Raw genomic sequence first — 11,782 nt, forward strand, 5'->3', positions numbered from 1 at the left:
TTGCCTGGAGCCTCTGTGTAGTAAGTGACACAGGACACCAAGGGCTGCGGGGCTTCCCATTTGGCCCGTGAAAGTGCCAGCCACTGAAGACCACCACCACTCCTGGCAGAAGCCACACAGTTTGGCACATTTATAAAATATGTAAAACAGGGTGGGGTGAGGGGAGACAGAAGCATGAGGTGTCCAGGGTGGCATGACAGACACCAGACATGCACCGTGCATTTAAGCCCCCTCCCCCAGCCCCTTTCCCTAACCCAGCCCCGAGCAGCACCCCCCACCCCCCTCCCCTGCCACTGCCCTCAGGCTGGTGGCTTTGTAGAAGACAGGGGACCAGGGCTAGGGGTGCTGCCATTTGCCCCAGGGACAAGGACAAGAAGCCTTAGATGAGTCTGGTTGGGAGGTGGAGCAGTGGGGGAGGAAGGCAGACATCCTCCACTTAGACATGCAGGAGAGTGGCCTGTGGGACCCCAGCAGTGGGGGTGGAGGCAGGGCCAACCTTGGAGAAGCCCCACCAATCAGAAATCTAAGGCAAGGGTCCCAGTGTCCCCTCAAGCCCACGCCTCCATACACACATATACACACACACACAGGCGGCACACTCACAACCCTGAGCACACCCCAATGGGGCTCACACCCCACATCCCTCAAGAGCCCCTCTGGAGCTCGGGAGGAGGCTTTCCCCTTAGGCCAGGCCCAGCCTGAGACAGGTTCTCTCTTCCAGTAGCCGGGCCAGCCCTCTTCAGGGTGGGGAGGGGGACAGCCAGAGGCCACAGGGCCAGGCAGGCTGGGTAGAGGCCCAGCAGACCTCCCCAAGCTGGCAGAGCTGGTGACCTCAGAGTCTAGGTGGGCAGGAGCAGCAGTACTGCTATACCCGCACGGGGGGCCCTGAGCAGGCCGTCAGTGGCCCCCGAGACCCATACTCATAGTCCGCGTCTGTGGGCGAGGCCATGAAGGAGCTCAGTGAGCTCCCCGTCTGCCGGTCCCGGAAGCTCTGGATGTAGCTCTGTGGGAAAGTAAACACGGGTGTAAGCGTGGAAATCCTGCCCCGGAAGCCACCTCCAGGGACATCCTCTCCTTGCACGCCACAGCCTCAGACTCACCCCAGAGTGCCACAGGCCCAGGGCCTCACCACAGCCCACTCGGGCTATAGTCCATAGCCCGAGACCCTACCCATACTATACCTCATTAAAATTCCTACTCAGGACACCTTTCCCCCAGTCCTAGAGCTGGAACCCGTCAGGCTCCTTGTGCAGGGGTTACAATAGGCAGACAAATGCTAGCCCTTCTAGATTGAGATCGGCCTCTGGGGAAGGCCCAGTTCCGTTGGACAGAGTCTACAGTACTCCCTTCTCCCCCCATTCAGGCTGGAGGGGCCCAGGTTGCTCACCGGGGAGAGGACATCTCCATTGAAGCGTTTGATGGGCACAGGCCTGCGCCGATAGGCGGGGTCAGGAGGCCCGGGCCTTGGAGGAGCCCGGGGGCCTCTGGGGGGCGCTCGAGGGGGTCTCTTCTTCCTCCGCTTCTCCTTGCGCTCTTCCTGCTGCCGAATCCGCATCAGCTGGACGCGTCGTCGCTGCCGGCTGATGACCACTGTGCAGGGGTGGGCAGAGAAGGGACTCACAGGCTCACACGCCTCGTGTCCTCCAAGCCTCCCTGATCCTTCCTACCTCAGGGCTCCAGGTGTCCAGATTCCCTTTGTCCATAACCTCCTGCTCCCCCTTCCTTTCCCCATCTCCCACGCCCCAGATGGGACTTCCTGCAGTTGTTCTTTTCTTCCAAAGGTCATATGGAAGATTCCTAGACTTCTAAGTACTCCCTCTCCAGCTATTATCCCTTTCCCAATCCTGAGCCCCAGGTGACTCACCTAAACCAGCCGTCATCATCTCTCAATTGGACAACTACAGCCTCCTTCTCACTGGTTGGGCCTTCCATGCTTGCCCCCCATTTCCACAATGTTTCTTACACTCAGCAATCAGAACGAGCATCCCAAATGCTAAATGAGATTCTATCCACCCCCTGCTTTAAACCTGCAATAGCATCACATTGCCCTCCTGGTAAAATCCAGAGTCCTAATCACGGCCCACAGGGCCCGCACAGTCGGTATGCCTCACCCACCACACTGCAGCCCACTTCCTCAACAAGCCAAGATCTTTCTTTCTGGGGACCTGCCCTTGCTGTTCCCTCTTTTTCTAGCTCTTTGCGCGTGGCCTCTTATCCTTGAGCACTCTACTCAAATGTCACCTCTTCCTAGCGGCCTTCCTTGACCCCTGTATCCGTAACAGCCTCTGTAGGTCACTTGTTTACATTGCCCTGCATATTTCTTTCGTATCACTCCAGAGCTGGAATTATCTAGTTTGTATGCATTCTGTTATCTGTCTCCCTCCACCTGAATGCAACCCCATGAGCGCAGGGTCCTTTTCTGTTGGATCCCCTGTGCCTGAAACGGGCTTGCCACAGAGCCACTGCCCCATACCTTGTTGCAGAATGAATAGTGGCGCTGCGGTCCTGTCTTCCCAGACCCTGAGCCAGTCAGCTCTCTAACCCTATTGAGGCCTTTGGTTACTAGTATGTACTGCTCCTTCCCCCGTGCCCCATTTGCTCAGTCCTCCCACCCGTCCTTGGCCACTCATTTCTCTCTCACCCACCCTGGCCTGGACCCTCTCACCTTCCGTGTGGGAGTCCCTCTCGGCCGTCACCCGCCACTGCACCAGAACGCCCATCAGGCTGAGCAGGGGCCAGAGTGCCAGCAGGGCCCAGCTCCGCCAGCAGAGGGGGGGTACTGGGGCGGCACGCAGTCGCTCCACCGCGTAGCGCCCCAGCAGCAGCAGCTCAGCAAAGTAGTCAGCGGCAGTGGCGATGAGCGCAGCACCTGTCACGGCGGTGGCCAGGGTGGTGAGTGGTCGCGGCCAACGCAGTGTGAGCAGGGCGCAGAGTAGGCCGCCCCCCAGCAGCAGCCCCAGTGGGCCCCACACAGAGCCTGGCTGGTAGTAGGGAGCGGAGCCCAGCAGGGCGGCAGCAGCGAGCAGCAGACCCAACAGCAGCCCCACCAGGAAGAGGCCCACACTGCGCACCAGCATGGCCACCAGCCCGCAGAGCAGCCCAATGCCCAGTGCGATGCCCGCACTTGCCCCGGCACTCAGCTGTGTCTCCAGCACCCGCTCTCGGTAGCACAGCAGGAAGATGACCACCGAGCCAAACAGCAACCCAGTGAGGAAGAGTACTGCCTTGAAGCAGCGGTAACCTGGAGGGGAACAAGGGCTAGTGAGGGGCCAAAATGAGGTCACCAGGCTCCAGAAAGGGGATCAGAGAGGTTTTGGACATGAGAATCACAGAGGAACCAGGAGCAGGACACTAAGGTCAGAATCTTGGGGGCCACTGGAGTTCTGAGGGCATCAGTGATGGGACCATTGGGGTCCAAGGAGGTCAGAGAGATAGGTCATTGGGACTCACTGGGAAAGCAGAGAGATAAGAGTTACTGAGATGAGTGTTGGGTCTTTGAGGGTCAGATAAACCATTGGAGTCAAGAGTGAATCAGTGATAGGGTCATTAGGGTCTTTGGAATCATAGGGGTCAGAGAGAGAGGTCATTTGGGGTCACAGGCGATCAGCAATAGAATCACTGGGGCCTTAGGAGGGATTGTTCAGAGATACAAGGTATTTAGAAGTCAGAAAGAACTTGAGAGATGAGGGTCACACAGGTTCAGAAAGATAATGTCTTTAAGGGGTAACAGGGCTTCAGAGATACAACATTAGTAGAAAATTACAAAGAGAATGGAAAAGCAGGGTTATTGGGGAGGGGTTCCAGAAGATGAGGTCATTGCAAGCAGGGGAATTAACAGACATGGAATCGTTGAGAGTGTTAAAGGGTTTCTGAGAGGGTAATATTGAAGCCAGAGAAATGGGAGATCATGAGGGTAGGCAGACAATGGCATCATAGGGATCAAAGTGTCAGGAGTAACAGAGGGAGACAGGGGGATGGGAGGTAATGAGATAACTGGAGGCGGCTGGGGGTCACTAGGGTCATAGAGTGTTCAAGAGGATTATAAGGGGAACCGGTGGTCATGGAGTTTCAGAAAAATGGAAGTTATACCCATTAAGGGTAACTGGAAGAGTGAGGGACTTGTAGATACTGAACAGTTGGGAAGATGGAAGTCAGAGATGGAGGTCAAGGGGTCAGGGTACGCCAAAGAGAAAGTTCATAAAGAGATTCAGGAGGTGCCTGGGTGGCTCAGTCAGTTAAGCATCTGACTCTTGATTTTGGCTCAGGCTGTGATCTCGAGATCGTGAGATTGAGCCCCACGTTGGGCTCTGTGCTGAGCATGGAGCCTGCGTGGGATGCTCTCTCTCCCTTTGCACCTCTTCCCTGCTCTTGTGCATATTCTCTCTCTCTCTCTCTCTCTCTCTCTCTCTCTCTCTCTCTCAAAAATAAATTTAAAAAAGAGGAGATTCAGTTTTAGGAATGAGGGAAGCATCAGAGTCCAAGAGGTTCTGGGGTCAGATAGAGGAGTAGGGGCATACACAAGGGCTCAGAGTCCAAGAGCCTGGGAATGAGGGCATCCAAGGTGGGTAAAGTGGCAGAGAAGCCCAGGGGAGAGAATGTCAGGCTGCTTGAGCAACTGCAGAGAGAGTGGGTATGGGTAGTGGAGAGCATGAGGTGACAGACTCCTTAGAGACCCAGAATGTGTCCTAAACCCTTAGAAGGGCACTTCCTCTTGCTCATTCTGCAGTTGTTCAGCTTGGAGTTTGGGGGTGGAAGAGGAGGGAACATCTGGCTCCCATCCTTACCCACTACACAGCCATTCTAGGGGGAGGTATAAATGCTGCAGAACACTAGTCTCATGGCACCTCTGCCCAGCCTGGAATCCAGATCTCCATGCTTCCTTTGTACTTCTTCCAATTGCCTATAATGATCCTCCTAGAGGCTTCCCTTGGGCCCCCAGCCCATGGAGCTCACTCCCCTCTCTGAAATTCTGTAACTCTTGCAGTAGTCACCAGGCACTTATTCCACTAGCCCATCTGGTACCTTTGTGCAAATTAGAAAAAGTCATGTCTTCCTCTAGGTAAAGCAGCCTTGTGCCAAGGCCTAGAGTTTGGCAAATGGACCATGGGCTGGATTTCAGCTCCCGGTTGCCTATTCAATTGAACTCCCTTGTGGGAGTTCTTGTGCAGTACCCATCCTAAACAACTGTTTATAGCAGGCCTGGTTACTATAGCTATCTCCATGTATGTGACTACCATCTAGCCCGCTCTAACATGTATTACAGGTGTGAATGTTCCAGAAGTCTCTCCCCTATCAGACAATATGCCATGTGGTAAGGGACCATGTTCAACCACCCTGCTAAATGCTTTTCTGTGCCTACCTAGCACAGTGACCCAAACCCATCTTCACCATAATAGCTATTATTTATTGAGCATCTACTATTTTCCCAACAACCCTCTATGAGACAATTATCATTGTTCGCACAGTTTAGATGGGAAAACTGAGGCTCAGACAGGTTAATGTGCCGAGGTATCACAATTAGTAATGTGCAGAGACAGTTTCAAATTCAAGGATGCTGAATTTAAAAGCCTGTGTTTTTTAGGACCTAGAGTCTAGATGATCCATGAACATGTGTGGGATGAAAGAAAGAGAAAAGAAAGATAGTTATTCATGGTGGTGGTGGTGATGGTGGTAGTGGTGATGATGTTCTAGAGAAGATTTGAGGCGCCTAAAAAATAATTTGGGAAACAGTGGGGAGCCCAGGTGAAGGATGAGGTAGGGGTCTCACCGAAGAAGCAGTAGACGACTCCGAACAGACAGCACATGATGCAGACGAGGGCCGGCAGTGCCTGGTACCTGCGCTCCAGGGGCTGCTCACAGGGTGCACCCCAGAAGGCATCATCTGGCTCGGGGGGCAGTAGCTGGAACCGCAGTGTCGCCACAGTGCCTGGCATAGTGCTGGGAATGGAAGGGAGTCAACCTCCCAGGTCAGCCTGACAAAGAATAAGTTGGGGTCAAGGAGGAGTGCTGGGTCTCCACCAGGATGGGGGCAAGAATGGGAATGGGAGAACTAGGCAAGGACACCAGTGGACAAAGGAGTGATGCCCAGCTCTGGAAGCATCTCTGAAGTGGAGCAAAAGACAAAGGGAAACAAAAGTGCCTGGCTAAAGGAGGCTGAGATGTAGAAGTTAAAAGGGACCCTGGTTGGGGGAAGAGGAGGACAGTGTGCTGCCCATAAGAAAGAGGCAGCCAGGAGACTCCTCTGTGGGCGGCCAAATCTGGGATTGTCCAAGATCTACCTGGGCAGGAGGCGACCTGAGCTTCTGAGCGAAAGAGGCTGTGCAGGGGCCGGAGGGTCCGGGGTTGCAGAGCGCCAGAGGCCCCAGCTGACTGGGGTCCGGGAAAAGTCCGCCGAGCCGGGAAGGGGGCTGCTGGGCCGGAGGGACCGTTCTCTGTGCGGCGGCGTCGCTGCTCCGCCTCCAACACCGGCTGGCACTCCAGTGCCGCGGAGTCTGGGGACTCAGGCTGGGTCTAGGGAAGGGAAAGGAGCAGGAGCAGGGGCTTGGGCTGCCCCAGAGCCGCGGCCCCATGCCCTGAGCCCGCCCGCGGCCTTTGGTGCTGATGGACAGCTCCGGCCTCTGCTCCTGACGTCACTCAGGGCGCACCATCCAGGCAGGGGCGGGCTGCTTCTGACGTCACCAGGGACGCACCAACCACGCCGGGAGAGGCAGGGGACTCCGCCTCCGGCGTTTCCCTCACCGGCACTGAGGAGGGGGCACTTCCGGGGGTCCTTCCCCTTTAACCTCCCCCTTCTCCTCCGTCTCCGGTAGCTGGAGCCCGAGACCCCACCCCGGGGGCGGGGACCTCGCAGTGACACGTCGGACAGCGGCGGCCGTGGTCGAGGCTCCTGCGCGGAGCGCTGGGACCCTGCGCCGGACGGAGGAGGATCGGAGCGCCGCGCAGGGGATTCGACTAGGACCGCGTCGGCGGGGAGGGAGCGGGCCCGCCCGCTTGGCCCGGGCCCTTCGGATCCGCCCCCTCCCCGGTCCCGCCCCCTCGGAGCCTCTTCGGGCTGCTGTGGGGCTGCTCCGGGCCCCGGGGCCCGTGGTCCCGGCGCCATGCGGGCATCGCTGCTGCTGTCGGTGCTGCGGCCCGCAGGGCCTGTGGCCGTGGGCATCTCCCTGGGCTTCACTCTGAGCTTGCTCAGCGTCACCTGGGTGGAGGAACCGTGTGGCCCAGGGCCGCCCCAACCAGGAGAGTCTGAGCTGCCGCCGCGCGGCAACACGAACGCGGCGCGCCGGCCCAACTCGGTGCAGCCGGGAGCGGAGCGCGAGAGGCCTGGGGTCGGCGCAGGCGCCGGGGAGAATTGGGAGCCGCGTGTCTTGCCCTACCACCCTGCACAGCCTGGCCAGGCCGCCAAAAAGGCCGTCAGGTAGGGATCAGCCCCGCCAGCCCCACCCCCTGGGCACCGGTCGGGTCGGGCGCGCCGGGGAGGCCGCCGGAGGCTGGGTTAGGCTCCGGAAGGAAGGGGCTGGCCAGCCAGGAAGTCTTTGGCCCCAATAACTTCCGATTGCCCTGCTTCCCCGGGAGCTGTGGAACCCATCTGAGGCCCTTGCTGGGCCCCGTCCAGGCCTGGGCGGAACTTGCCCTCCTCTGTCCTAAACTGGCTCGACCCCATGGTCCCTCATAGATCCTATTAGCTCCCTGATTGGGCTGTTGGGTTTCGAGAAATGACTGGTACATAGAGTGGGTGCATAGAGAGAGGGAAAGAAAAAAGAGAAACCAGAATTTACCTGTATCTCTTGTTCCTGGGTGGGGCACCTCGGGATGAGGTTTGTGGGGGAGGGGTGAGGTACCCATCCCATTAATGCCTTTGCGCATGAGTTGAAATACTTTTCTTCTAAGCAACACTGAGTTCAAATTTCAGCTTTGCGACTTACCTTCTGCATTATGGAAGCTAAGTTACCGGAACTGCTGAGCCCCGGTTTGCCCTTGTCCCAAACACACTCAGTACATCCCTCTGCCCTATATTCCTTTACATCATTTATGTGATGTATTTGTGCTATGAAGGCATATTTATATAGAAATAAGTATATACATGGTGTGTGGAGTATCTATGTGCTGAGCAGTTGCCTAAGTGCTTTGAATAGATACTATCAGCTCCTTTATGCAGAGCAGACTACTGAATGAGGCTCAGGTAGGTTAAATAACTTGCTCAAGGACACAACTACTAAGTCGTGAAACAGAGAATCAAATCCACAATGTACCTCTCATATCTCCACACACATTGCCATCCCCCCCTCCTCAAGGCAGTATATAGGTAAGGCAAATATTTCATGTAAATCCCCATGACCCCCGGGGAGTTGGTTATTCTTATCCTATTCGTAGGTGAAGAAACAGGCCAGAGAGGATGTGACCTGCCAGAGCCTATGTTGTCTTCTTGATAACCTTGTGCCCTCTTCTCCCCCAGAACCCGATACATCAGCACGGAGCTGGGCATCAGGCAGAGGCTGCTTGTGGCGGTGCTGACCTCACAAGCCACGTTGCCCACACTGGGTGTGGCCGTGAACCGCACGCTGGGGCACCGGCTAGAGCGTGTGGTGTTCCTGACGGGCTCTCGCGGCCGCAGGGCACCACCAGGCATGGCAGTGGTGACACTGGGTGAGGAGCGGCCCATAGGGCACCTGCACCTGGCACTGCGCCACCTACTGGAGCAACACGGTGACGACTTTGACTGGTTCTTCATAGTGCCCGATGCCACCTACACCGAGGCACATGGACTGGCTCGCCTAGCCGGCCGTCTGAGCCTGGCGGCCGCTGCCCACCTGTACCTGGGCCGGCCACAGGACTTCATCGGTGGAGAGCCCGCCCCAGGCCGCTACTGCCATGGCGGCTTTGGGGTGCTGCTGTCCCGCACACTGCTGCAGCAGCTGCGCCCCCACCTGGAAGGCTGCCGCAACGACATCGTCAGTGCGCGACCGGATGAGTGGCTGGGACGCTGCATCCTCGATGCCACAGGGGTGGGCTGCACTGGCGACCACGAGGTGGGAAGATAAGCCGCCCCGTTGGCACCTCCTGCCTGAGCTTGTGCCCTTCCCCCTCGGAGGCAAAGGGGTAGTTGGGAATAATAGGCCTGGGTTTCCATGCCAGTTCTGTCACTTTCTATCCCTGTAACCTTGGGTAAATGACTGCATCTCCTGAACTTTGGTATCCTCATCCATACCAATGAAAATAACTATGGTTCAGGTGTGTTCTAAGGATTAGAAAAAATAAGGGAACCTTGCACATAGCAGGCGTTCAGTGTTGGCTACTATGATTTTTATTTGAGCCCCTGGACAGCTCTGAGATAGGATGCATACGCCCATTTCACACATGAGCTAGCAGAGGCTCGCCCAAAGTCACACAAGCTAACAACTGGTCAAGGTGTACTTAAACCCAGTAATTCCGACTCCAGGTCCACATAGGTCATGGGAGGGGAAGACGAAATCCACACTGGGAGGTGAATGGGGAGCTGTCCCATCTCTTCCCATCATAGACCCCTTCCCTTCCTCTCCCCAGGGGGTACACTATAGCTACCTGGAGCTGAGCCCTGGGGAGCATGTGCAGGAAGGAGACCCCCGTTTCCGCAGTGCCCTGACAGCCCACCCTGTGCATGACCCCGTACACATGTACCAGCTGCACAAAGCTTTTGCCCGAGCTGAGCTGGAACGAACATACCAGGAGATCCAGGAGTTGCAGGTATGGTCGGGGCCCTGGGGGACAGAGGGGACAGGTCCTAAGACATCTGAGATCCCAGGGAAGTCAAAACTAGAATCGGAACAAACTGGCTTCCCAGTCCCTGTTTGTTCCTGCCTTTTCTGAGAAGCTCTTCCAGAAGCCTCCCTTTTAATTCTTAGGTTGCCTCAATCTGGGGAAAGGATAGGTGGAGGCCCTGGGATAGTAGAAATTGGGGACTAGGGACCCATCCCAAGTAGCCCCTGCCGTCTGCTTAATCCTCCAGCTCTGCGCTGGCCCCCACGGTCTATACCTTGCTCCTGGTCTATTTTTCCCATCTAGTGGGAGATCCAGAACACCAGCCATCTGGCAGCCGATGGGGAGCGCGCAGCCGCCTGGCCTGTGGGCATTCCGGCACCATCCCGCCCGGCCTCCCGTTTTGAGGTGTTACGCTGGGACTATTTCACGGAGCAGCATGCTTTCTCCTGCGCTGATGGTTCGCCCCGCTGCCCGCTGCGAGGGGCTGACCGGGCCGATGTGGCTGACGTTCTGGGGGCGGCCCTGGAAGAGCTCAACCGTCGCTATCATCCAGCCCTGCGGCTCCAGAAGCAGCAGCTAGTTAATGGCTACCGACGCTTTGATCCTGCCCGGGGTATGGAGTACACACTGGACTTGCAGCTGGAGGCGCTCACCCCCCAGGGTGGCCGCCGGCCCCTCACCCGCCGGGTGCAGCTGCTGCGGCCACTGAGCCGTGTGGAGATCTTGCCTGTGCCCTACGTCACCGAAGCCTCGCGTCTCACCGTGTTACTGCCTCTGGCTGCGGCCGAGCGGGACCTGGCCCCTGGCTTCCTGGAAGCCTTCGCCACTGCGGCGCTGGAACCTGGCGATGCCGCAGCAGCCTTGACCCTGCTGCTCCTGTACGAGCCACGACAGGCCCAACGGGCGGCCCACGCGGATGTCTTTGCGCCCGTCAAGGCCCACGTGGCGGAACTGGAGCGGCGTTTCCCCGGGGCCCGGGTGCCCTGGCTCAGCGTGCAGACGGCCGCACCCTCCCCGCTGCGCCTCATGGATCTGCTCTCCAAGAAGCACCCGCTGGACACACTGTTCCTGCTGGCCGGGCCAGACACGGTGCTCACGCCTGACTTCCTGAACCGCTGCCGCATGCACGCCATCTCTGGCTGGCAGGCCTTCTTTCCCATGCACTTCCAGGCCTTCCACCCTGCCGTGGCCCCGCCCCAGGGCCCTGGGCCCCCGGAGCTGGGCCGAGACACGGGCCGCTTCGATCGCCAGGCAGCCAGCGAGGCCTGCTTCTACAACTCCGACTACGTGGCGGCCCGAGGGCGGCTGGCGGCGGCCTCAGAGCAGGAGGAGGAGCTGCTGGAGAGCATGGACGTGTACGAGCTGTTCCTGCGCTTCTCCGGCCTCCACGTTCTGCGGGCCGTGGAGCCGGCGCTGCTGCAGCGCTACCGGGCCCAGACGTGCAGTGCCCGGCTCAGCGAGGACCTGTACCACCGCTGCCGCCAGGGCGAGCTGGAGGGCCTGGGCTCCCGCACCCAGCTGGCCATGCTGCTCTTCGAGCAGGAGCAGGGCAACAGCACCTGAGCCCGCCCTGCGCCCCAGCGCCCTGGCACGGCAGCACCCCTCTCCTCCCCAACAACCCAGAGTCACCTGCCAGCCTCGCCGGACAGGGCCGGCCGTGGTCTCAGACCCCAGGGCAGAGCCCGCTGGCCCCCTCTCTCTAGCTTTGTGGGTCCTCGGGCTCAGGACAAGCCCTGGGAGGTGCCTTTGGAGCCACCCCTTCTTGCCCCAAACCTGGTCTCCCCGCCTCCCCCCCCCCCCCCCCCCCCAGCCGCCCTTGACGCTGCTGATTCAGGCTGTGGCCTCTGAGTATTTATGCAGTGCAGTCTGCCTGACGCCAGCCCCATCTCCCTCCTGGGGGCTGGGCTGTAGATGAGTGGTTGGGGAAGCGGGGAGCTGAGAGAAGAAGGGGGGGTGTCCCCCGGCTTCTCCCTTCTGGACCTGGATGAAGCTCCCTGCCTTTAATAAACTGGCTGAGTGTGGACTAGTGATTCTGAGTTTTCACAAGGTG

At 58.3% G+C, this 11,782-nt stretch overlaps 2 protein-coding genes across 2 annotated transcripts; one reads left to right on the forward strand and one right to left on the reverse strand.

Moving 5' to 3' along the window:
- Positions 1–43: 43 nt before the first annotated feature.
- TMEM198 (transmembrane protein 198) lies at positions 44–6,173 on the reverse strand. Its single transcript, XM_049614807.1, has 4 exons — positions 5,768–6,173; positions 2,666–3,241; positions 1,388–1,590; positions 44–1,003 (listed from the first exon to the last, which is right to left on the reverse strand). The coding sequence occupies exons 1-4, from the start codon at positions 5,931–5,933 to the stop codon at positions 866–868; spliced, it is 1,083 nt and encodes a 360-aa protein (XP_049470764.1). The 5' UTR covers positions 5,934–6,173; the 3' UTR covers positions 44–865.
- A 582-nt stretch (positions 6,174–6,755) lies between these two features.
- CHPF (chondroitin polymerizing factor) lies at positions 6,756–11,760 on the forward strand. Its single transcript, XM_049614808.1, has 4 exons — positions 6,756–7,411; positions 8,450–9,023; positions 9,538–9,717; positions 10,036–11,760. The coding sequence occupies exons 1-4, from the start codon at positions 7,098–7,100 to the stop codon at positions 11,293–11,295; spliced, it is 2,328 nt and encodes a 775-aa protein (XP_049470765.1). The 5' UTR covers positions 6,756–7,097; the 3' UTR covers positions 11,296–11,760.
- Positions 11,761–11,782: the final 22 nt, after the last annotated feature.

Source organism: Panthera uncia (assembly GCF_023721935.1).
Source record: "Panthera uncia isolate 11264 chromosome C1 unlocalized genomic scaffold, Puncia_PCG_1.0 HiC_scaffold_3, whole genome shotgun sequence".
Classification (NCBI taxonomy): Eukaryota; Metazoa; Chordata; class Mammalia; order Carnivora; family Felidae; genus Panthera; species Panthera uncia.